This window comes from Mustelus asterias, chromosome 5 (assembly GCF_964213995.1).
Source record: "Mustelus asterias chromosome 5, sMusAst1.hap1.1, whole genome shotgun sequence".
NCBI lineage: Eukaryota > Metazoa > Chordata > Chondrichthyes > Carcharhiniformes > Triakidae > Mustelus > Mustelus asterias.
In genome coordinates this window covers 64,845,076-64,871,632 of record NC_135805.1, presented here as the reverse complement: position 1 = coordinate 64,871,632, position 26,557 = coordinate 64,845,076, and the positions used below count along the sequence as shown (strand labels likewise).

At 40.3% G+C, this 26,557-nt stretch overlaps 2 protein-coding genes across 2 annotated transcripts in view; one reads left to right on the top strand and one right to left on the bottom strand.

Moving 5' to 3' along the window:
* Positions 1 to 26,557, top strand: part of nt5dc1 (5'-nucleotidase domain containing 1) — a 545,446-nt gene that overhangs the window by 131,228 nt on the left and 387,661 nt on the right. The gene's annotated exons all lie outside the window — the stretch shown is intronic.
* LOC144493576 (uncharacterized) lies at positions 4,323 to 20,563 on the bottom strand. The gene is made up of 3 exons (XM_078212685.1): positions 20,321 to 20,563; positions 8,947 to 9,018; positions 4,323 to 8,577 (listed from the first exon to the last, which is right to left on the bottom strand). Exons 1-3 carry the CDS (start codon positions 20,430 to 20,432, stop codon positions 6,737 to 6,739), a joined length of 2,025 nt encoding a protein of 674 aa, XP_078068811.1. The 5' UTR covers positions 20,433 to 20,563; the 3' UTR covers positions 4,323 to 6,736.

Here is a 26,557-nt window from a genome sequence, read left to right as displayed (position 1 = left end):
TAAGCTTTGATACAGCACTGTGCTACAAATTTTCAGACGTTGCTGATGTGAATTGTTGCAGCCTTGAATGATCCTAAGGTAGAAGTATTCAGGACCATGGGCGCTTTTTAGCGACAAAGGCTTCATTTGTGACTGGATCATGTACTCTTCCCTTCTTCACCAACACCTCCCAACAACCCATGGTCCCAGAATTCCTGACTTCTCATCATTCAGTGCCAATGTCAAACTGAGCAGCTTGTCTAAATCATCAGAGTGTATGATTTTGCAAAGTCCCCTGTGCAAGGATTGTCCTGGAACTCTAATTTATGGTACTTCATGTGGCCACCGCTGCTCTTCGACAGCTGTTTGGGATGGCTAAAAGGAGCAAAGGAGCTGCTTAGATTACAGGATCCCTGATCTGAAATTCAGAGGCTGTGTTTTGATTTTACACCTGAAAAATGGATGAACACAAGATGAACTTTTGCCTCTGTATGGCTACAGTTTTCAAACTCTGTTTATTTTCCCCAAAAATATACATTATTCATGAACTGATATTTGACATGACATGAAATGCAATTCAGATCAGTTTCTTTCAATGCAGTTCGTGAGGTGCCTCACAACACTTGCCTTTGCAGAATATATTTACAATGCACATTTCCACCTCAGGCCAAAGGTTCCCTGGTGGTAACAATCTGAGGTTTTACTCTCCTGCTAGGTGCACTGCAGGTCTGATCAGGATGGATCACCAACCTCAGAGTAGACTTGACCCAATAGGCAATGACCTTGGACAGAATTTTGTAGTCCTCGTTAATTATAGCATTAGAGATCATAAGGAATTTTTTTGTGTGATACTATTAGCTGAAAAAGTTGGTGTGGATAAGGAATGGTTCTTTTTTTATACTTGCTGTAACTTTTTGATTAGATTAGCAAAAATAGGAAGAGTTTACTTCTAGATTATTGAACGTTTTAATATGAAGAGGCAGCATTTTTTTTTCAATTTGTGAATTACATAATTTGACATCACCCTTGCTTTAAATTGCTCCAGAACTACCACCGTGCTAGTTGGGATGGACTTCTAACAGATCTAGCAACTCAAGACTGGGCATCCACAAGATATGTGGGCTACCAGCAGCAACAGAATTTTATGCAATTGCAATCTGTAACCTCATGGCCTGGCATATTCCCCACTACCAATGAGCCAGGCTCTGGTTTAATGAAGAGTTCAGGAGTGCATGCCAGAAGCAGCACCAGACATATCTAAAAGTAAGGTGCCAACATGGTGAAGCTACCACACAGGACTACTTGCATTCCAGACAGCAGAAATAGCATGCATTCAACAGAGTAAGTCAGTGGTTCCCAAACTTTTTTCACTGGGCCTCACTTTCCGAATAAAAATTTGCTCGCGCCACACCGAATTTTTTATTGATAAATACATTAAAAAAAACAACTCCTAGCAGTGCTTGATTCATAACATAGAACACAACTACTTTATAATATGATCATGGGACATCCAGAAAGTATAAACCAATGCTTGTTTAATCCATGTTTAAATGTTTCTTTGATTGTCCTTGAATCTTCCCGCCACTCTTGCCATCCTCTCTCGCCGCACCCTTTGGGAACCACTGGAGTAAGTGATCCCACAACCAGTGGATCAGGTCGAAGCTCTGCAGTTCTGCCACATCCAATCATGATTGGTGCACACACCACCTGACTGAAGTACACAACTGTTCCTTGTCATTTTGCCAAACTCCTGGAACTCCCTTTTTGCACCATATTGACTGCAGAGTTATAAGGAGAAATTACATGACCACCTTCTCAGTGGCATTTAGGGATGGGCAATAAATGCTGGCCTGGCCAGTGACACCCACATCCGTTGGATGAATATTTTAAAAACACAGAAACATTTGATCAATTAAACGCATCACAGCAACAAGCTATCTTGTCAGATTTCTAATTTGTTTGAATGGATTCATAATCTTGTATGTCATGTTTGAATTTTTTTGCATGTCTTGCTAAATCAGTTGTGGTTATTTGATAATTTTTCATGCTTTTCTTTACTTTTCTCCCATTCTGTGTCCATTGTTACTGTCCACATCATGACCAATAACTTGTAAAAAGAGTTGAATTCCCCAGTGACCAATAGAAAGCATTGCATGGCAAGATTTATTGCTTTAAGCCTTTAACTGCAACAAAGTGAAATCAACATTAACTAAACATGCGCAGGCAGCGAATACACTAAATTATAGAAAGATTATTTTCCCCATTAATTAATTAACCAGAACTGAAAATCCCACCAACACTTCTATACTTTATGCCACATTCTCAGCAGTTACACAGCCTTCTGATAGAGTCCCAAATGTCTTTGTGATTCAGCCGGCTCTCTTCTCCCTGCCATATCAGGAAGTGTCTTCCAAAGTCCTTTTCTCCTGAGTATAATTGAATTGATTTGCAGCAAGGCAGCCACTGACAACTACTGCATCTTTAAATCTCCGCAGGTTCCATCTCTTCAACAGGGAACCCATTTTCACTGACATTCGCACAAAACAGTATCATCCACTGCTTGACACAACAGCAGCTTCCCTGTTCCTTCACCCAGTAGCATCTCTCTTGTCTGTCTGCCTCTCACCAGATCTCTCTGACTATCTGAGACTGTGCATCTTTGTCCAACAGTACCCGTTGTCCTTCTTTTGTATCAAATTGTGAAAGCTGACAGTCCAATTTCTATGAGTTTCAACTTGGGTCTCCATTCCCATGGTAACATAATCACATGGACCTGTCTTTGGGCAGATTTAATCACTATTACCAATTGCCATTCCAGGATATTCAACCTCCCTTTTAATTAACAGAGACAATTTAAAACATAACCATCTTCTAAACACCATGATATGCAGGTCTATGATGAACTTCCTCAAGTGCTTTTTGCAAGTACCTCTTGTGTGACAAGGAGCAAGTGTTGAGACTGAGGACTCCTAATACACAATGCGATGGGAGTGTACGGTAGGAATCTGGGCATCTCTATTAATGATCTAGATCTTGCTGTGCAGGGGACAGTTTCAAAGTTTGCCGATAATACAAAGCTTGGAAGTATTGTAAACTGTGAAGAGGATAGCGTAGAACTTCAAAAGGAGATGGGCAAGTTGGTGGGGTAGGCAGATAGGTGGCAGATGAAGTTCAGTGTGGAGAAGTGTGAGGTTATGCATTTTGGTTGGAAGAACATGGAAAGACATTATAAAATTTTAAAAGGGGTGCAGGAGCAGGGGAAATGTGTGTATAGATAATTGAAGGTGACAGGACAGATGGAGAGAGCAGTTAATAAAGCATATTGTATTCTGGAGTTTATTCATTGGGGCATAGAGTACAAGAACCAAGGAGGTTATCCTGAAATTATACAAGACACTCGTTAGATCTCAGCTGGAATATTGTGCACAGTTCTGGGTGCCACACTATAGGAAGTATGTGAATGCATTGGAGAGAGAGATTTACAAGAATGGTTCAGGAGATGGGAAACTTCAGTTATGAGGATAAATTGGAGAGGTTGGGACTGTTCTTGGAGAGAAGAAGGCTGAGAGGAGGTTTGGTAGAGATATTCAAAATCATGACGGGATTGGACATAGTAGATAGGGAGAAACTGTTCCCACTTAAAGAATCAACGACAGGGCACTGATTTTAAGGCAATTTGCAAAAGAAGCAAATGTATTGCGAGAAACAATCTTTTTTACACAAGAAGTGGTCCAGGTCTAGAATGCACTGCCTGGAAGTGTGGTGGAGGTAGGTTCAATCAGGGCTTTCAAGGGGGCATTAGGTAATTACTTGAACAGAAATAATATGTGGAGATGTGTGGAAAAGGCAGGAGAATGGCACTAAGTCAGTACTCATTCGGAGAGCTGGTGCAAACGTGATGGGCCGTATGGCTTCCTGCACCATAACAATTCTGTGATACAGGTTTGCATATCTGACTCATGGCTACAATTTTGATCTGTGGTGTTAGCTTGGTATCATTAAATATCAGCAGGATATCCACCCAGCAGGTTAAATGTGCACGCACTTGTGCTCAGCATCTACAATTGTAACTTGCTCAGAAAATCCATTGGGAATTGAGGTCATTTTGCCATCGTGTTTGGTGATAGTTTGCACTTCGATTGGTCTGTTAATTATTTCCAATTACATTTTAATATCCTTTAATCAATCTCTTGGGTTACTTATGGTTGTTTAACACAAATGGTGTCCAACATTGCCCGGGTCTGATTGGTGCAGTGAGCTGTGCTTTAGGAGTCTGACCTGAAGACTGCACCTCATTCCAGATTCTTTTCATCTTTTTTCCATTTCTTCTCGTGTTTAATTCGGTGTTCGTAGATCTTTGTTGCAGGTGTTTGGCCATTAAGCTTTTGTTTAGATTCATGAACATTAACACCGTGGATTCTCCTAAAAAAATACCACTGCATTTGTGCTTGTTTTGACACTAACCAACACAGTTAAGTAATTTTTTTATATGCTGTTGACTGAAAAATTAAGATGGAGGGACATGTTTGTGGAGTTTGCGTGAGACCTGACCCACTGGTATTCCTCCAACTTAATCATCCCTGACACCACCTACAGTCTCCTTGCAGTGTAAGTGATTCCTTCAAGACAATATTAAAATTCTCATGGTCCTTTTCAAATTCTCCAGGCGTTGCTTCTCCACTATCTTTCTCGCTTCCAATCCTGCAACCCCTCTGTGAGATCTTTTCTCTGCCAATTCTGGCATTTTCTTTTTTTTATTCATTTGTGGGACATGGGCATTGCTGGCTGGCCAACATTTATTTCCCATCCCTATTTGCCCCAGGACAGTTGAGAGTCAACCACATTGCTGTGGCCCTGGAGCCACATGTAGGCCAGACTCAGTAAGGAAGGCAGATTTTCTTCCCCAAAGGACATTAGTGAACCAGATGGGTTTTTCTGGCAATTGACAATGGTTTCATGGTCATCAGTCAATCCTTAATTCCAAATATTTTTTGTTGAATTCAAAATCCACTATCTGCCGTGGCAGGATTTGAACCCGGGTCCCCAGAACATTTGCTAAATTTCTGGATTAATAGTCTAGCAATGATACCAATAGGCCACCTCCTTTCTGGATCCTTTTATGTCACTGCTCCATCATTGGTGGCTGTGTTTTCATCTGTCGAGACTCTAGCTCCAATGTTCCCTCACAAAACTTATTTATTTCCCTCTCCATTGTTCCTTTTAAGATCTACTTCTTTGATCAAGCTCCCATTCTAATACCTGCTTTATGTGACTAAGTGTCAAATTGTGCTTGATAACCTTTCTGTGAAGTGTCTTGAGAAATTGTTACTATGTCAGGGAAGCTATCTAAATGCAAGTTATTGCATTAACATGAGCACAATAGGAGACCTAGCTAAATTGGCAATGTTAGATTGCATGGCTTCCAATGCAAGATTGGGAGCAGAGAGAGTTCATGAGTTATGGTGGAATCTCATTTATCAACACAAATCTGCAGGACGATAAGTGATTAAGCATTAGATTTCTACTTTGGATGAAAATTTTATACCGAGAGCAAAGACGGGATCACAGAAATCTCACTAAGAGCGATTCAGTTCAGGAATACAGATATGTACATTGATATTGGTCTAAATCAAGGACAAAAGCTAAATATCTTGTTATTTTTGATGCTATAAATTAAATGTTTGCTGTAAAACAATATTTTTATTCATGCATCTCATGCAAGCTAAATCTGGACTGGCATTGCAAGGTCACAGGATCCAATGCACACAATGAGGTGTATTATCGATATCCACTCTCTCTTCCACTTCCAACTAGGTAATGTTAGCATTGAACTAGATATTTGGCAATAAAGGTATCTTCCTGATCATAGAGGATGTGAGGCCAGTTTTTATGCATTTGTTCACATGCTAAACCTGTAAAAATATTCACTGTAGACTTGAAATTTGTAACAATCACCATTTATTTAACTGCACCATAACAAAAATGCACTCGTGATATTGCATTATTTGAGAAACTCATTCTGTGACAGATCAACTTCATACAGAAATATTCTGTGATTTGCTACAATATAATTTATGTGTCTGCATTTTGGAGATGTATATTTTTGGAGAATACATACATTATCAATGTCAGTTAGATTGATCTAGCATTAATAATGTGCTCTTTTTACAAATTGAATAGCAAAATAAGTAACGTTAATTACTATTGAAATACAAAAAACAATGGGAATAGACCGAAGTTGACACGAAGGGAAGTGATTAACCATTGAAGTAGTTGAATTTCAAACATGTCATTAAAAGTTAATTCACTGAATCAGGTTGAGAAGGTTAGTTGCTTGTGATAAATACCTATGAAACAGTAAATACCAAGTGTCAAAATATATTTTTGCACAAATGTTTTCTGCACACAGGGACAGCCAAATTTTAAATTGGTAATACAACAGCGGAGCTTTTTTAAAAAGAAAATATCAGGGTAACATTGTGAAATATTTTATCAGAAGACCAATTTCATCTCTGTTATCTGGGTACATGTCATGAAACTGAAAGATTGTGTTTCAAGCAAATAACATTTAGTAAATGACGACAGCACTGCAGTTTGTCGATCTGCTTTGTTTCTTAATGTAACAATAGCTACCCTTCTATTGGACAGTTGCCCATTATTACTTTTTAAATTTGTTCCATTAACTAAATTGTGCTGCTTGTCACTCCGAAAATAACATGGATCATCAACTCAACTCCATATTTCAAACTGATGCACATCATGAATGGACAATTAGAAACCCTGTGAACGATGAGTGCATGAGCTCAGAAGAGTATAAGCCATTGGACTCTTCTGTAGGTAACTGTACATAGACTTGGTCATTTTCGTGTAGATATAATGTCGCAGTTCCTGAAACCTGATCAATATAACCTTCTGTGTAGTCATCGTATGAATACATCACAGCCTCATCATTTTTGTACAATCCAACCCAAACATTTGATCCCTTAACTTGTATTTGGTAACTAAATTGATAGATGCCAGATATTTCACATGTGAAAATGCCAGTAGATGGGTCATAGTTGTTATTTGAGTTGGTCAGTAATTTGTCAAACACTATGGGTTGCTCAGCAGGGTAATATGAATTGGAAAGAATGGCTGTAAAAGCTGGATATGGACTGAGTAACCCAGCTGTAGGCCCTCCTGACTTGATGTAACCATTATAATCATATTTTCCTGGGGACATAATCATTTCAGCTGGTGGGCCTGGTGGTCCAGGAAGGCCTGGTTGGCCTGGAAGTCCAGGTGGACCTTTTTGTCCAGGTGTACCAGGTGAGCCACTTGTCATTTTCCCGTAATAATTTCCAGGAGCACCTGGTGGACCAGGAGGTCCCACATCACCCTTTTCCCCTTGAAACCCCTGAGTACCTGGAGAACCAGGTGAACCTCTTGGACCAGGTGATCCTGCACTACCTCTTGATCCTGCTTCCCCGGGATATCCTGGTGGTCCATGGGGACCAGGGGGGCCAGAGCTTCCTGATTTACCTGGTGAGCCAGGAGCTCCCATACTACCTTTAGGACCGCTTGACCCTCGTTGTCCTTCTGGACCTGCTGTACCTGGTAGTCCTGGAGATCCTGATTTCCCTGGGGCACCACCAGGCCCTGGTAAACCTTTGGATCCTGGATATCCACGAGCACCAACAGGTCCTGATTGACCTTTATCTCCTGGTGCACCGTTAAGACCTGGTGAGCCTCTTGAACCTCCTTGTCCAGGTGGACCTACTGGCCCTACAGACCCAGGAGCTCCAGGAGCCCCAGTTGCTCCTGCCTCCCCCTTTTCTCCTCTGTAACCAGCCGGGCCTATAGGACCGGGCTCACCTTTGAGTCCTGGTAAACCTGATTTTCCAAAACCAGGTATTCCAGGTGCACCTGGCATACCTTGTGGACCAGGGGCCCCCTTACCTCCAGGAACCCCCGGAGACCCTGGTTCACCTGGGGCCCCAGACTTTCCAATCCCTGGGCGACCGGGAATTCCTGGTGGTCCTTTTGGGCCTGTAGCGCCTGGATATCCTGATTGACCTGCTGGGCCCATTTCCCCTTTCTCACCTGGTGCTCCAGGACGGCCAGGGGCTCCAGTGCTTCCTAATCCTGCTGGTCCAGGCGATCCTACGGGCCCTTGTGGTCCTGTTGCCCCTCTGCTACCAGGCCGCCCTGGGATTCCCACTCCTGCTTCCCCTTTTGCTCCAGGAAGACCCATGTGCCCCGGGATTCCTTTTTCTCCAGGTTGACCTGGTGCTCCTGTGAGACCTGGTGCCCCTAGTGCACCTGGTTTACCAACAACAGCCAATCCTGCTGGCCCAGGGTATCCGGAGGCTCCTGGATTGCCTTTAGGCCCTGGCAATCCTCGAGATCCTCGATCACCTTTTTCTCCTGGAGCTCCTCTTTCACCTGACTTTCCCGGTGCTCCTGGCATTCCTGATTTCCCCATTCCTGACAATCCTGGTGGTCCTGGCATTCCAGGCTTGCCAGGGGCCCCTGGCATGCCAATGCCTGTTTTCCCGGGAGCTCCTGGTGGGCCTCGTGGACCAGGTGGACCTGATTGTCCACGTTCTGCTCCGACATCTACAGTTCAAAAATTAAGTGTAATTTAGATTATGACATTTTGAATTGTGTTCCACGAAAAAGAAACCTGATACCATCCGGTGATCTTTTCCAGGTGTCCAATACAGAGAAATACTCTGGCATTACAAAATATTTTAACCGCAAAATAATCCTAATTTAGAAATTATATTGAAAGTTAGGCAGTTTCTGTAAATGGTGATCAATCTGCAACTCTAGTTTTATGCCTGAATGGCAAGCTTGATAATCTAACTTCAGTTCAGTAAAACTCTTTGTTGACAACTTTGAATTTAATTTCCACATTTACTTTGCTACATTAGAGTTTTTTGACAGTAATCCCCTTCATATGTACCAAGGTTGCATGTTGCTCACCTCTGCTTTCATCATTTTCTTCATATCCTTCATCTTCAGAGTTGTGAGAGTCATAGCTTTTTACATTGTAATCTGTTTTTTAGAAGTACAATGAAAGTAAATGGTGATTAATTGGAGCATTTTGGAAAACTTGGTGATTTCTAAAAACAAAGAAGTAAATTGCATTTATATAGAATGTCCCAGGTTATCCCAAAGTCATTCACAGTCGATTAATTACTATTGATGTCTAACTATTGTCATGTTGTTGGGAAATGTGGCAGCTACTTTGTGCAATACTGACCAATGAACCTTCTCTTCTTTGAGAATTAATTTTGGCTAAAACGTTAGGGAAACTCCCTACTTATCTTCACAAAGTGCTATGGGATACTTTTTTCATACAGGAGTTTAGTATCATGAAAGTGGCACCTCTGGTCATGTCACACTCCCTTGGTATGACGCTGTAATGTCAGCTTAGATTGGTACTCAAGTTCTGTGTGGGTGAGCCCTCAACCGTCAGAGCCATATATGTTCAGCAAAATAGTAGGTGGAAAACTCAGCTCTGCTTTAATTAGTGGAATAAGTATTAGGTAAATTATATTTGGGTAAGTCTAGAAGAAGCATCATTAAAATACTACCGGGGGGGTGGGGGGGGGGGGGTGGGGGGGATCACAGGTTGGACAGGGTAAATGTTGGGAGGATGTTCCCACTCATGGAAGAGTGTAGGACCAGAGGGCATAGTCTCAGAATAAAAGCATTCTCATTTACGATAGATTTGGGGAATAATTTCTTCTCTGAATGGTGAATCTTTGGAATTCTTTACCCCAGGAAGCTGTTGAAATCTATACGTTTTCAATCAGTAGGGGAATTAAGAGTTATGGAGAGAAGGCAGGAAAGTAGACTTGGTGTGTGTTAGATTAGCCATGACCTTATTAAATGGTGGAGCAGGCTTGAATGGCTAATTTGGCCGTCTGTTACTATTTCTTATGGTCACAGCTGATCTGATTATGGCCTTAACTCTACTTTCCCATCTGTTCTCTATAACCCTTTACTACCTTGCCTAACTCAGCATTGAATATGATCATGCAAATTGTAAAGGCACCATGTTCAATTTATAGCCTGTGCTGAACTAGCCAATAATAGGTTGGACAGTCACTGTCATTGACCCCATATTCCTGCCTTTGTTACTTAGCTTTTTTCCCCATTTTTCCAAAATGCAGTGATTAAGATTAGAAACCTTGGGTTAACTAAGACAGAGTATAATATAAATGATGCACTTTTTTTGTATTCTGTGCAGCATTCCTGTTTCTGGAACACTAATTGAAAATTCAGGTCTGGAGGTAGGAGTGACAATTGGTGGCCTGAGTTGAGACTGCATCTGAATTCTCGTTGGCAAAAGTTGTGTTTTGCAAGTGTTGTTGCAAAATTTTACTTTGTCATTTTTATCACATGATAATTTAGAATAGAATGGAATAGAATCATGAAATCCTACAGTGCAGAAGGAGGCCGTTAGGCACCCATCGAGTCTGCACCGACCACAATCCTGCCCAGGGCCTATCCCCATAACCCCATGCATTCACCCTGCTAGTCCCCCTGATACTAAGGGGCAATTTAGCATGGCCAATCCACCTCATTGGACTGTGGGAGGAAGCCGGAGCACCTGGATGAAACCCACGCAGACACAGGCAGAACGTGCAAACTCCGCACAGACAGTGACCCAAGGCTGGAATCGAACCCTGGTGCTGTGAGGCAGCAGTGCTAGCCGCTGTGCCGCCCCAAATTTTTGAACAATCCACTAATTCATGACCACTCCTTTGGTTGATGTTATGATATGGATGCCACATGTCATGTCTTCAATGATATTAATGCTAAGAAAAAACTTCTTTGGATCTTTCATGACCTCTGGATGTTCTAAAGTGCTTCACAACCAATTAATTAATTTTGAATTGCAGTTGCTGCTGTATTGTAAGGAAATACGGCAACCAATTTGTGCAATGTAAAGTACCCCACAGAGATAAATTGGCAATTAAACTGTATTTTGATGCTGATGTTTTGGTTGGTGAATGACTATTAGCCAGGATAGCAATGAGAATTCCACTGCTTCATAGTGCTGTACATTTTAACTGCCCACCCGAGAGGGCAGACTTTATCTGAAACACAGCATCTCCTGCAGTTCAGCATGTCCTGAGTACCTAAATGTCAACTGAGATAATGGCCCGGATTTTGTGAACAGTTGCAAAGCTGAGGCACTTGCTGTTGACCTCGAAGAAAGATCTGTGGTGAAGATTTGAATATCTGGACGCCATTTTAAATCTGATGTCAAGTCCAGGGGAATTCCAGTCAAGCACCGATGTCAGCAAACAGGGTAAGCAGCCAATCACATTGAAGTATTCTTACAGACAGCAAACTAAGAAGTTAAAAATACTGAAACTCTTAACTTTAAATTTAAAATTCCATGCAGCAAGATTCTGATTAAATTAAGCCAGAAGCTAAAGTATAGATACACTTTAAAATAGTGATTAAAAAAATATATATCAGAATGATGAAGTTTAACTTTCTTTTTCAGGGCTATGGGGGGTTAGTATTTAAAGTTGGTACACTGCTGAAATCCAATTACGCCTCATTCAACAACCCAGCAACTTTTTCAAAGATTGTTAAAGGGAAAGTAATAGTATTTGAGGGGCAACACTCGTCATGTCAAAGCTTTCCCATTAATTGTAGTCTGGAGGAACCTCATCAATGATGAGGTTAGATGAGGGGAGCAAAAGCATTGCTAATTTTACAGATAACACAAAAATAGGTAGGGAAGTTTTTTGTGAAGAAGACAATGGCCGAAACTTGACCACCTCACCTGCCCCGAAATCAGGGTGGGTGAGGTTCCCAGAATGGAAATCTCCGTTGGCCTTGGGCGGGATTTTCCAACCCCACCCGGGCAAGGCTGTAAAATCCCGCCCAAGGACTTTACGGATGAATATAGATAGGTTGAGTGAGTTGGCAAAACTCTGACAGATGGAGTATAATGTGGGAAAATGTGAAGTTGTTCACTTGACAGGAAGAATATAAAACAGGGTATTAAGGAGAACGACTGCTGAATTCTGAGATGCTGAAGGATCAAGTTGTTCTCGTGCATGAATCACGAAAAGTTAGTATGCAGGTAAAGTATGAAGGCTAATGGAATGTGATATTTTGTTACAAGAGGAATTGAACATAAAAGTAAGCATGATATACTTCAATTATGATGTGGAGATGCCGGCGTTGGACTGCGGTAAACACAGTAAAAAGTCTCACAACACCAGGTTAAAGGACTTTAACCTGGTGTTGTGAGACTTCAATTATACAGGCATCGGCTAGACCACATCTTGATCATTGTGTGCAGCTTTGGTCACAAGAGGAGTTTTACTTGATTGATACCTGGAATGAGTGGGATGTCTTACAAGGATGGATTGGACAGACTGGGCTTGTTTCCACTTGAGTTTCGAAGAGAAAGGAGTGACTTGATTGAAGTATTTAAGATCCTGAATGGTCTTGACAAGGCAGACATGGAAAGGATATTTCCTGTTGTGGGTAAGTCCAGAACCTGGGGGCACTGTTTTAAAATTAGGGCTTGCCCTTATAGAACAAAGATAAGGAGAATTTTTTTTCTCTAAGAACTCCCTGCCTCAGAAGGCTGTTGGGGGCAGGGGGATGTCACTGAATATTTTTAAGGCAGAGGTGTATAGATTCAGCTCTGATGAAGAGTCATCCAGACTGGAAACGTCAACTCTATTCTCTCTCTACAGATATTGTCAGACTTACTGAGATTTTCCAGCATTTTCTGTTTTTGTTTCAGATTCTAGCATCTGCAGTATTTTGCTTTTATCTTATGCATTTATATATTCTTGTTAGGTAAGGGAATTAAAATTTATTGGGGTATGTGGAACTCGAAACACAAGCAGATCAGTTATGATGGATGACAGAGTAGGCTTGGAGGGCCGAATGGCCTACTTCTGCTCCTATTTCATATTTCACATTCTATAGAATTGCTGACAGCAACTTGTGGATTTCTACGTTATTCTGCCCATGTATGAACTCCAAATCATGCATTTTGTTTTGGTGGAGTAATGACAGGATAAACCATCTCTTTTGTTTCGCTATCATTATCACTGCAAAATCCAAGCCAGTGTGCTTGTGTTGTTTGAAACCTTGACGACCTGACACAGACAAGAGTGCTACCACTGAGCCAGATATGACATCTAGAAACCTCTAGGCTAAGTGCGCCTCAGTATTGCCTCCGTTGTGACTGAGCTGCCATTCCCAACCAATGCTGAACTATAGTAAAAGCAGAAAATGCTGGAAAGTCTCAGCAGGTCTGACCAGCACCTGTGGAGAGAGGATAGAGCCAACATTTCGATTCAGGATGACCCTTCATCAGAGCTGGATTATAGGTCAGTAATTGAAAACTTACTAATTTAATACTGTTGCCTCCTTTGACTTTTGTTGCATCTGAGAGCTTAGAGCTTTCTTTCAGTTGCAGAAAGTAGTGCCAGCATTCTATGGGCAAACAGCAACTCTGCAATAAATGCTGACGCACAAAATTCTGATCCATAACTACTGTTAAGTCTCGCATGGGCTCCTTGACAGAAGTGCAAAATAATTACATCTGCAGATCTTGCATTGTTGTACAGGTTCAACTCCTTTTCGCTCAGATGGTTAGACCATTTACAGTCCCTTCATTATTTCCAGTCAAGTTGGCTTATATTCAATAAAAGCTGCCTATTTAAGTGCAAAGGATTTAACCCAAAACATATGACAAATGGAAGAACTTGGCAGGCTGAAATTTGCTACAAGTGTGGCAGTTGGTTATCAAGTTCTGCAATTGTATTTTCGACATGGTTGTTTAAAAGCAAGTTTCAAAAATGTTGCTGGATTGTTGAGCTGGATTTTGCAGTAAAGGTTCATTGTGGGGATGGGGCACCATAATGCTTTTAGTAGGTGAGACCTATTTTATTCATTCGTTGATCATGGGCGTCATTGGCTGGCCTTCATTTATTGCCCACCCCTTGTTGCCATTGAGCTGAGTGGCTTGCTGGGCCATTTCAGAGGGCAATTGAGAGTCAACCACATTGCTGTGGGTCTGGAGTCACATGTAGGCCAGACCAGGTAAGGACAGCAGATTTCCTTCCATAAAGGACATCAGTGAACCAAATGGGTTTTAAGACCCTGAAAGAATGAACACAGTTTTCCAAAGAATCAATATTGGCATCCTTGCTGTCGTACTGTTCTAAATGATCTGGGTTTGCCTACAGTGGATAATGCTATTGTTGTATTCAACAGGGAAATAGTGGATGGAATTTAATGCCCCCGGCAGCGAGTTTGGTGTTGGGGGAGGGCATAAGCAGGTAGGATGATGTGAGGTGGAGGCCCCGCCACCTTCCTGACTCCACCCGATTTCATTCCAACTCTGGAGACAAGTTTGTGGCCTTCCAGACTGGAGGCTTCAATTACTGCCCACTTGAGGGCTACATCCCATTGCTGCTAGTACTCAACAACATGCGGGGGAGTTACTGTGCAAGGAACCTGAAAAGCAAACTCTGCCAGATTTGCTTGCAGGCTTCCAAAGGGAACCCCTTATTCAAAGGTACTGAGTGCCTGATATTGAGCTTGGCATTGGAAGGTTGGTGCTTACTGAGAAGCAGCCTCCTCCCCTTTCTTACTACCCGCTCCCTGTGACCTCCTTCCCATCCTCACTCACCTGTGGCCTAGGCCCCTTGTCAATCCTTGGCCTCTGGTTGATGCATTTCTGGCAATGCCCACTGCATCTGGTGGCACTGATATACAATGAACAACTGTCTGCCTTTGGCCTAAATCCCATGAATGGCCCAGTCCTGCCTGGTTAAGTGTCCAATGGGCACGGAATTCCGGCAGGGCTCCCCAAAGAGAGAGGTGCAGGCAACCTGCCGGTTGTCTAGCGAGCAGGCGAGACCCCATCATCTGTGCTAAATTCTGCCCAGTGTGTGTAATTAACTGTGAACAGGACAATAAATCACTTGAGGAAAACATAGGTTAGTAAATTGAGTAAATGTCAGAACAAAGAAGTTGGAATGATATATTTTGAGAAGAATAAGGAAATACACCAAATGGTGAAACTTTAAATGGAATATAAGAGCTGAGAAACTGAGAGGTACAGACACAAATCTCACGGGTTGAAAATAAATTTAGTATATGGGATCATTTATTTTATAAATAAGGTGCTGAACATGAAAATGTAATGACAATACAATTGTTGGCTAGTTTGCAGTTAGAATATTATGTCCAGTTTTGGGTAAATGTGTAGTAAAAACTTCTAAAATGGTCTTGGGGAAGATACCAAAAAGCCAATGGAAACTGGGGCTCATTTTATTAGAACAGAAAACGATTAAATGAAGATATGAAAGAATTGTTCAAAATTATGAGGAGGTTAGTCAAGATAAATCAGGAAAAATATTTTCCACTGGCTGGTGAAATGTCACTTGAGTTAAAAGAATAAAAGGGGGGATGGGTGGGTTAATAGATTGTCACCTTGCAGAAGGTTCTTTCAACATGAATGTCCTCTCAAAAATATTAGTGGAAGCAAAATCTATAAAAGGTTTTAATAGAGAAATCCATAAATGCGTGGAAAAAGAATTAAAAGGATATTAGAATTTGAATGAGTAACTAATTTCAGAGGCAGTACAAGTCCAACTGGCCTGCTATGCTTTAATACTCTATGATTCTATGATCTAGATAGACAGTCAATTGCAGGCTAATCTGCAAAGTGCTCTTGTCAGACCAGACACATTGTGATCACTGATGCACAGGATACACATTCAATCCTGAAGGTGGCACAGAAGAGCCAAAGGACTGATTCAGAATGTTTATGGACAAAAGACTGAAAAAATTATGGATAAAATTGGCATTTCCAGGGGTGAAAGTGGGTAATTAAGAAATGATCCCAGGGGGATGCATTAAGTAGTAAATGGCATTGAAATGGTAAATCAAACAAAAATTTCAAACTGAATCATCAGAGTAGGACATGAGGATAAAGCTTCAAAACTAAAGAGAGAACATACATTTCATATTTTAAGCTTGTGGCAAAGGGCCTTTACTGTTACCTTATAATTGGCTTTCACTTAATATGAAAGGTCAGAGTATAATGAAGAAACACTTATAGAGTCATAGAGGTTTACAGCATGGAAACAGGCCCTTCAGCCCAACTTGTCTTTGCCACTCAGTTTTTACCACTAATCTATTCCAATTGGTCGCGTTTGGCCCATATCCCTCTATACCCTTCTTACCCATGTGACTGTCTAATTTTTTTCCAAAAGACAAAATTATACCCGCCTCTACTATTACCTCTAGCAGCTTGTTCCAGACACTCACCACCCTCTGTGTGAAAAAATTGCCCCTCTGGGCACTTTTGTATCTTTCCCCTCTCCCCTTAAACCTATGCCCTCTAGTTTTAGACTCAACTACCTTTGGGAAAAGATGTTGACTATCTACCTTATCTATGCCCCTTATTATTTTATAGACCTCTATAAGATCACCCCTAAGTCTCCTACGCTCCCAGTCTATCCAGCCTCTCCTTATAACTCAAAGTCATCACTTATGTAAGAAATTTGATTGACAAAAAGTGGTTTCTGGTGGAAAGGTCATTCAATTTCTATGTCAGTGATTTCCTAAGCACATTTATCAACCGTGCTTGAAAATATTGATTGTTTAAAGTAGATTTTATAATATTAGCATGTAATTCATATCTACAACAATACTGAACAAGAACTATGGAAGATTACAGCTTAGCAGGTGGCCATTTGGCCCATTACGTTTGTTACATTAGAGTACTGCATTTAGCAGAACCATCTAACTATCTGTAAGCAACTTTCAGCTCCATAAGTTAACAGTCCCATTCATATTAGATAATTCTAATCTGGATGATTTTTTTGTCAGCCATTTCTTTATTAGTTAATATTTAATTTAAGTCTCAACATTTAGTTTTAAATTCTTGTCTCGTTTATGCAGAATTTTATCCAGTCTTATCCAGTTGCATTCTACATTACATTTGCATCTGACATTATTGTCTTGAAATTTGATTCTTTGAAGAAAAAAATAACTTGTGTTTAAATAGCACCTTTAATGACCTCAGGGCAGCCTAAAATGTGTCATATCCACTGGAGTACATGTAAGGAAATATAGCATCCAGTTTTCACACAGCAAGCTGCCATGAGCAGCAATGAGACAAATGGCCAAATCATCTGCTTTAATGCTATTGGTTGAGAGATGGGTATTAGCTAAAATATCAAAAGATCCTACTGCTCTTCTTCAAATGGTGTCAAGGAATTTTCCATTAACTTGAGAGGGCAAACAGGCTAATGCCCCATCCTCAGGACTGTACTTTTGACCATTCACCACTTGTTTAGCACTGCACTTAAATGTATATCTAGATTATACTCCAACCCTGGAGTGACGCCTCACCTTCTGACTTAAGAGGTCGGATGCTATTATGGGGTCATAGAACATAGAACAATACAGCGCAGTACAGGCCCTTCGGCCCTCGATGTTGCGCCGACCTGTGAAACTAACCTAAAGCCCATCTAACCTCCACTATTCTAATATCATTCATATGTTTATCCAATGACCATTTAAATGCCCTTAATGTTGGCGAGTCCACTACTGCTGCAGGCAGGGCATTCCACGCCCTTACTACTCTCTGAGTAAAGAACCTACCTCTGACATCTGTCCTATATCTATCACCCCTCAATTTAAAGCTATGTCCCCTCGTGCTAGCCATCACCGTCCGAGGAAAAAGGCTCTGACTGTCCACCCTATCTAATCCTCTGATCATCTTATATGCCTCTGTTAAGTCACCTCTTAACCTTCTTTCTAATGAAAACAGCCTCAAGTCCCTCAGCCTTTCCTCATAAGACCTTCCCACCATACCAGGCAACATCCTAGTAAATCTCCTCTGCACCCTTTCCAATGCATCCACATCCTTCCTATAATGCGGTGACCAGAACTGTACACAATACTCCAAGTGCGGCCGCACCAGAGTGTTGTACAGCTGCAACATGACCTCATGACTCCGAAACTCAATCCCTCTATCAATAAAAGCTAACACACCGTACACCTTCTTAACAACCCTATCAACCTGGGTGCCAACTTTCAGGGATCTATGCACATGGACACCGAGATCTCTCTGCACATCCACACTACCAAGTATCTTACCATTAGCCCAGTACTCTGTATTCCTGTTACTCCTTCCAAAGTGAATTACCTCACACTTTTCCGCATTAAACTCCATTTGCCACCTCTCAGCCCAGCTCTGCAGCTTATCTATGTCCCTCTGTAACCTGCAACATCCTTCCGCACTGTCCACAACTCCACCGACTTCCGTGTCATCCGCAAATTTACTAACCCATCCTTCTACGCCCTCATCCAGGTCATTTATAAAAATGACAAACAGCAGTGGCCCCAAAACAGATCCTTGCGGTACACCACTGGTAACCGAACCCCAGGATGAACATTTCCCATCAACCACCACCCTCTGTCTTCTTACAGCTAGCCAATTCCTGATCCAAACTCCTAAATCACCCTCAATCCCATGCGCCCGTATTTTCTGCAATAGCTTACCGTAGGGAACCTTGTCAAACGCTTTACTGAAATCCATATATACCACATCAACTGCTTTACCCGTATCCACCTCTTTGGTCACCTTCTCAAAGAACTCAATAAGGTTTGTGAGGCACGACCTACCCTTCACAAAACCGTGTTGGCTATCCCTAATCAAATTATTCCTTTCTATTGTCTCTAATGTTTCTAATGTCTTGTTTCTAATGTGGGACTTCCGGTACACGAATGGGCAATGGTAGAGTTTTCAAGGCTGTCTGATTGGTAATGTCTGGCAATGCAAGTTTGAAATCATATGTCTTATATTGCTGCAACATTCTAAACTTCTTGAAGTTCCTGATGTTTGTATTTAATATAGCTTTTTGCTGCTCTTGAAGTTCATTAAAAATTTCAGTTACTGTAGATGAATACATTGGAAAGGGAACATATTATGTTTATTCTGTAAAAGGAAGCAGTATTAAAAGTCCATAATTCTTTGCCCTAATTTCAATGCTTTGCAATTTTAGTATGAGTGATGGTACATAAATGAGGACAGGCAATTTGTACTAAAAAAATGGCGAGATTTCACAAATGTTAGAAGTGACCATCTCCATCAATATACTTTCTCTTGAAACATTGTAAAACAGTGCTTCAATAAGTGAATGCCTTTACACGTGCTTCCCATGTGGTCTGCTCTCTACATGTTGCCAAGACAACAACAGATGCTCATTCAGGAAATGCTATTGGAAGACAGGATTATGCTCGCCACTCGCAACAAGAAGCTTGTCTAGTTTCATGATATAGATTATTGAAGGACTTTTTTTGTTGTTTGCAATTAAAAAGGGGCAACTAATGTTGCAGCATTAATAAGTATGATAATTGCAAAGTGAGTTTTTAACTGTTCTCTACAACATTTGGATAGAGAATGTGCATAACCAGTGCTCCAGGAACATCTACAAGATAGGCAAGATTGATATTCGCAAATCTTCTGAAGATTTTCCCAGTTCTCCATCAAATTTCTGTGCACTCCAAAAGTTAAGCCTTCATGTTTCTTTAACCATTTTTGTACACACTTCAGTATTTATTTTAACCCCCTTAATAAAGAATTGAACAAGTTCTTTGTTGATTTTTAAATAGAAGATGCACATTTAATCTGAAAATTCTCCAAAATAGATAAATACTTAAGTTGCTAAGATTCAAAATTATTTTATTTACATGACTTATCTAAGCACTTCACAGTATCTTTGCATACATGTTTTGTACTGCAATACTTACCATGCGATACATGTTGCAAAATGGTAGACATGTATGTCTAATATGTTCTTAAAGAATATAATGTAATCACAGACATTTAAATGTATACCACATTGAATCTGAATACAATATCATCCAGGCATTGAATTTTAAATACATCATGATCTAGACACAGGCATAGTGCAGGTCTGCTTTCATGTGCTACCGCAAAGCCAAAAAAACAGGTTCTTAGCTGTTCTGAATTTTTAGGATGTATTCATTGCATTGGAACTATCTGAGTGTGACATAAAATACGCCGGAGAAAAACTGCAGAGAAAATTGACACTTTCTGCTGCCTCCCCCGAAACCAACCAGTTTCCAATAAGCTAAACTCGTCTCCTTTCTTCGGCAGAGGAAGAGCATTGTCGCCAAAAGGACAAAAAACAAATCTGGTTGTGGGAAATAAATACTTTCAAAAAGAATTGTTCAAGTTTTGTCTGTTGGTCTTAAATTTCATGTAGTTTACTTTAAGGTGCTGCAAAATTTTAGATGAAATCTTTAAACTTACCTCCTTGGCTTTTTACATTTTTCCGTATGTAGGCATATCTATTAAATCCTGTTCCGTAGACCAGAGTCACGGACAGCAATAGCAGAAGAGCACAGGTTTGTTTCGAATCCATGTTCGGTGTTCAAATCTGTAAAGCATCAATAACAACCATTAGCAACATTGGCAGAAAGATATTCTTTTGAAGCCACTTGAATTGTTCGTAAGCGCATGAAATTAAAATAATTGCAAGGTTTAATTTTTTACACTACCTGGTAAAATTCTAAACACTAATGATTTCAGTCAAAACTGAAAAGCTTTTATATTTAATTACCAGTTAATTTTACACAAGGTGTTTGCTTAATAATACTGCAGCAAGTTGATTTGTTAAGTTTGCAAGCTACAACTAAAGTGGATGACTAAATTTGATATAAGAATTAAGAAAATAGTGAAGACCAAGTGTACTACGAGTGGAATGAACCCTGGTTGCTCATGAATCTTGATTGCATGTTAACAGGATTGATTGTAAATAGAAGCTCAAACCTACCAGCATAATTTGCCTCCGCAGTCAATGTAGTATCCCAAATGGATTATCCTCTGGATTTGTGGAGTGTCAACTGAAGCAGTGCTTCCAAAACGATGCAAGCTGCTCTATTTATATAGCAGACAGTTCTTGACATATCGCTAAATTTGACAACTCCTCCCTTTTAAAAGTGCAAGTGCTAATTATGGAATATATTTTTTTTGACATGGAAAAGTTAAATCAGGTTAGTGGACTTCTTGTGGTTTGAGCTGCTTTGCCTTCTTTGGCATTGGTCTCCACCTCATGCAGACAGTTGCAAAACCAAATGTAGAACAGAGCTTCCAAAGCAAATCCTGATTGTTTTTTAAAAAACATCCGTGCTTTTTACTCAATGTTACCGTAAACTAAAGTTGCAAATATGTATTTTACCCAAGTCACAGATGATGTGATAAAGATATTAATGTTTTCAAATTGCATTTTTTTTCTTGATTTATATCTGTTGAATCGAAGGATTTCTTGTTTCTCAGCAATGTAAAGATTTCTTATAATATTCAGATAAACTACAATACATAGGGTAATTAATTTCAATATTACTGTGTGGTGATGCATCTTGGTAAGAATAATAGAGAAGCCACATACTCCATGGAAAATAGGAGTCGAAATAGGGTAGAGAAGCAAAGGGATCAAGTGGTGTAGATTCTGCAAAATCACTCAAAGTCGTCAAATTGTACAGTTCAATAAGGCCATAAATAATGCAGACAAAGATCTGGGGTTCATTTCTGCAGGGATAGAATTAGAAAGTAAAGGAATTACATCAACTTGTAGATCAGACAAAATTGAAATACTGTATACAGTTCTGGTCCCGTTTATTATAAAGGATATCGAGGCACCCGTGAAGATGCCAGAAAGATTGACAAGGATGATATCAGAATTAGGGAGTTATACTCATCAGGAAAGATTGAACAAGCTCGGGCTCCTTTTTCTTGATGGAGAATTATAAGATAATGAAAGGATTTAATAGGGTAAATGTAGAAATATTTTCACTTATGGAAGAGACGCAAGGACAAAGGGTCATAAATGTAAGGTAGCCACTATGAAATCCAACAGGAAATTAAGGAGACCGAGGATGGTTAGACTGCAGAACTCAATACCACAAAGTACATTTGAGGTGAATAGCTTAGATACATTTAAGGGGCATGGAAGCTCAGTAAAAACACAAAGGAGAAAGGACTGCAATGGGGATAGATGAAAATAGTGGATAGGATTAGATGAAGAGGGTTGATGGTGTTAGAGGAGGAAGGTTGGGGGAGGCTTGAGAAGCATAGTTTTTTTTGTCCTTTTAATCTTATGCAAGTCTGTGTAACTTAAAGAACAATAACCACTTGCTGCTTTCTATAAATCACTTTCTCCACAAATTGTGGCAATGACGAACAATGAAAAACTTCCTTCCCACTAGAATTTCTTTCCTCCAATCCCCTTCTCTCATGATGTTGTGGCTAAATGGGTTGCTGCTTCATCAGTGCTGAACGCCTCAAGGATGTTGCCCCAAGTGGCTTTGAAAAAGGAAGGTTGACATTCTTGAGTGTGCTAGTTCAGCAAAATATTGGAGTCCAAATAGCACCAGAAGAACCTTAACAGTTTCAGCAAGCTGTTTGACTCTACGGTACATTAGTTACACACGATTACAATATAGCCGAATCCCAATCTCACCCAACATCTATGGTTGTCCATGGCAACCAGTACCAGATAATACAGATGGCAATTAGGAGAGGAAATTAAAATGACCCCCCCCCCGCCACAATCACAGCTTTGCAGGGACCAACCATAGCACTGTGTCACCTGATTAATAATTTAACTGAGCTCGCCTAATGCAACAGTCTGATAGGGACCTTCATGATCCTATGGCACAGCAACTCCTTGAACAAACTCATTGAATAATTGATTGCTCATGTAGCATTAAATCTTCAGAAAACTTTCCTTGTATAAATATGAAGTTACTGATAAATGTATGAAGAATAACTCTAAAGGCTCTTTAACCTTAAAAGTTCAAACATCCAATAGTGTGCAGGTTAGGTGGATTAGCATGGTCAATACGTGGGGTCAGGATAAGATGCTGTCGGAGAGTCGGTGCAGACTCAATGGGCCGAATGATCTACTTCTTCATTGTACGGGTTCTAGGATCCAAATAAATCGCCGACACTTGTGTTTCTTTGGGTTAGATTTATAAGAGTGTCATCCATTGAAATAATGCTGCTGTTATTTTTATCTACATCTTTATGCTACTTTTATTTTTTTCCTCAATGTGAAAATAAACGTGAAGGAATGATGAACAAGAGTTAACAGTGCTATTCTGGATGGGCTGAACATGTATTACATGGTGGAAGCATGAAGTTTGCAGTAACACTGAAAGTAAACAATTTTTTATATTGTCATTTTCACTTCCTTCGCAATATATTTTTGTAGAGAAATTCTAAATGGCTGTAATATCATTGCATGTCACCAGAAAATACACATTGTAAGATATCTGAAATGTTGCTATTGCTTTCATCCCATTTCCTTCATTTTCTGCACAACAGTGACTACAGTTAAAATGTAATTCCTTGGCTGTAAAACACTTTGCGAGGTGGGTGGTAGTGAAAGTCCCCATACAAATTCAAACCCTTCCTCCTCCTCCTGCTTTTTATAGGTTGCCTAACATGGCATCTTCTGAATACACCATCCTTCTGTCTCACTGCTGGTGGAAGGGTAACATTATTTTTGTTGGAAGTAATTTGAGTGCTAGCACCACATCTTAAGAGAGAGGTGCATGAGAATAAAATTAAAAGGATAGGATTTTCAGCATTGATTTACATGATAAAGGCAGTTCTTATTTTGGAAATTAGTGAACCACTTTTCAGAACACAACTTTAACGTGAATTGGTGCTAAAATGCTACCTTAGGATTATCTGAAGGCAGTAAATAAAAGGAAACATGGATTTAAAAAAAAAGGTAGATGTGCTTGTCATCACACAAACACAGAAAGCATAACATTTGCAAAAAAATACTCTCTTTCCCATTCAAAATTTAATTTCTTAACTCAGATGTTTTATAGTTCAAAGCTCTCAACTCATAATGGTGTGTATTTTCATTATTGTTTTATTAAAAGTGTAACTGTTGTATCATTCTAGCTCATGTTTTGAATAAATAAATGTTTTTATTTTTTTCTATTAATATTTTGTGGTTGTTTTTATGGTCAGTTGATTTTGTGACATCTATATCGAGGATGTTTCGACACCGTATAATTACAGTGTATCAGACATTATGACTGAATACTCCAAAAACGAGGGATGTTGAATTTCACTTGTGTAATGTAAGAAAGAAAACACTTGGTGGTGCCCTTGTTTTTTCAAAAAACTGAAAATTACATAAAATCATATTTTATGGTATAGTGACCTAAATGTACTTACTAAATATGTTGTGATTCTAAGAGTAGTGTTGCTCAGTAGTTAATGTTGAGTCAAGTTCAGACATTGAAGTAAAATTGAAGCTGTATTGATTCTAATCGGACAAGCATGCAAAATGTTTCAAATTGTTTTTTCTCTGTTGTTGTCACCAAGTGTCTCCCACCAGCTTCACTATTTTAATCAAGATGCATATCTTACAGAAAATAAAGGATTAAAACATGAGCACAGGAGTACGGCCATTCAGCACCTTGAGCCTGTTTCATCATTTGATTCAATCAAAGTTGAGTTGTCATTCCATTCCCATAGAATTCCTAGAGTATAGAAGGAAGCCATTTGGCCCATCATAAGATCTTAACAACTTAAGAACTAGGAGCAGGAGTAGGCCATCTGGCCCCTCGAGCCTGCTCGCCATTCAATAAGATCATGGCTGATCAGCTCCACTTACCGACCTGCTCACCATAATCCTTAATTCCTTTACTGTTCAAAAATTTATCTATCTTTGCCTTAAAAACATTCATCGAGATAGCCTCAACTGCTTCACATGGCAGGGAACTCCACAGATTCAAAGTTCTTCTTCAACTCAGTCCTAAATCTGGTCCCCCTTATTTTGAGGCTATGCCCCCTCGTTCTAGTTTCACCCGCCAGTGGAAACAACCTCTCCGTTTCTTTCTTGTCTACTCCCTTCAGTAATTTTATATATTTCTATAAGATTCCCCCCCTCATTCTTCTAAATTCCAATGAGTATAGTCACAGTCTACTCAGTCTCTCCTCAGAAACTAACCCTCTCAACTCTGGAATCAACCTAGTGAATCTCCTCTGCACCCCCTCCAGTGCCAGTATATCCTTTCTCAAGTAAGGAGACCGAAACTGTACACAGTTCTCCAGGTGTGGCCTCACCAGCACCTTATACAGCTGCAACATAACCTTTTTTGAAACTCCATCCCTCCCGCAATGAAGGACAAAATTCCATTTGCCTTCTTAATTACCCTCTGCACCTGCAAACCAACTTTTTGTGATTCACACAGGACTTACTCAGTTAATGGTAGGGCATTGGGAAGAGTTATAGAACAAAGAGATCTTGGAATACAGGTTCAAAGCTCCTTGAAACTGGAGTCACAGGTGGACAGGGTGGTGAAGAAGGCATTCGGTATGCTTGGTTTCATTGGTCAGAACATTGAATACAGGAACTGGGACGACTTGTTGAAGTTGTACAAGACGTTGGTAAGGCCACACTTGGTATACTGTGTACAGTTCTGGTCACCCTATTATAGAAAGGATATTATTAAATTAGAAAGAGTACAGAAAAGATTTACGAGGTTGCTACTGGGGCTTGATGGTTTGAGTTATAAGGAGAGGCTGGATAGGCTGGGACTTTTTTCCTTGGACCGTAGGAAGCTTAGAGGTGATCTTATAGAGCTCTATAAAATAATGAGAGGCATAGATAAGGTAAATAGTCAACATCTTTTCCCAAAGGTAGGGGAGTCTAAAACTAGAGGGCATAGGTTTAAGGGGAGAGGTACAAAAAGGTCCAGAGGGGCAATTTTATCACACACAAAATGGTGATTGTCTGGAACGAGCTGCCAGGGGTAGTAGTAGAGGCTGGTACAATTTTGTTTTTTAAAAAGCATTTCGACAATTACATGGATAAGATGGGTATAGAGGAATATGGGCCAAATGCAGGCAATTGGGACTAACTTAATGATAAAATCTGGGAGGCATGGGCAAGTTGGCTGAAGGGCCTGTTTCCTTGCTGTGAACCTCTATGACTCTATCCCAGCTTATCTACCTGTCCTGCTGCCTTCAGGGATCTTTGGTCATGCATCCCAAAATCCATCTGATCCTCTGTACTTCCTAGCGTCTTACTGTTCATTATACATTCCCTTACCTTGTTGTCCCTCCCAAAATGCATCACCTCACACTTCAGGGTTAAATTCCATTTGCCACTGACCAGCCTGCCAATATTGCCCTTTAGTCTAAGGCTTTCCCCCTCACTATTTACCTTAAGACCAATTTTTGTGCCATCTGCTAACTTACTGCTCATACTGGCTATCAAGCACCTTTCAGTATATGCTGAGTAGCTGAGGAGGATGAGGAAGTGGGGAAAGAGGCAACCAACACATCTGCTTGCATGTTTAGTTTGTGTTAGGCTCATATGACTGCGGTATTCATGAATACAACCTTAAATCATCATTTTCCCACAATTTGACACCATACCATTCCTGTTACTGACCAATCAGGATACCACCTAGGTAACGATGCTGAAATAATTACCCACAAGACAGCAAACATTTTAAA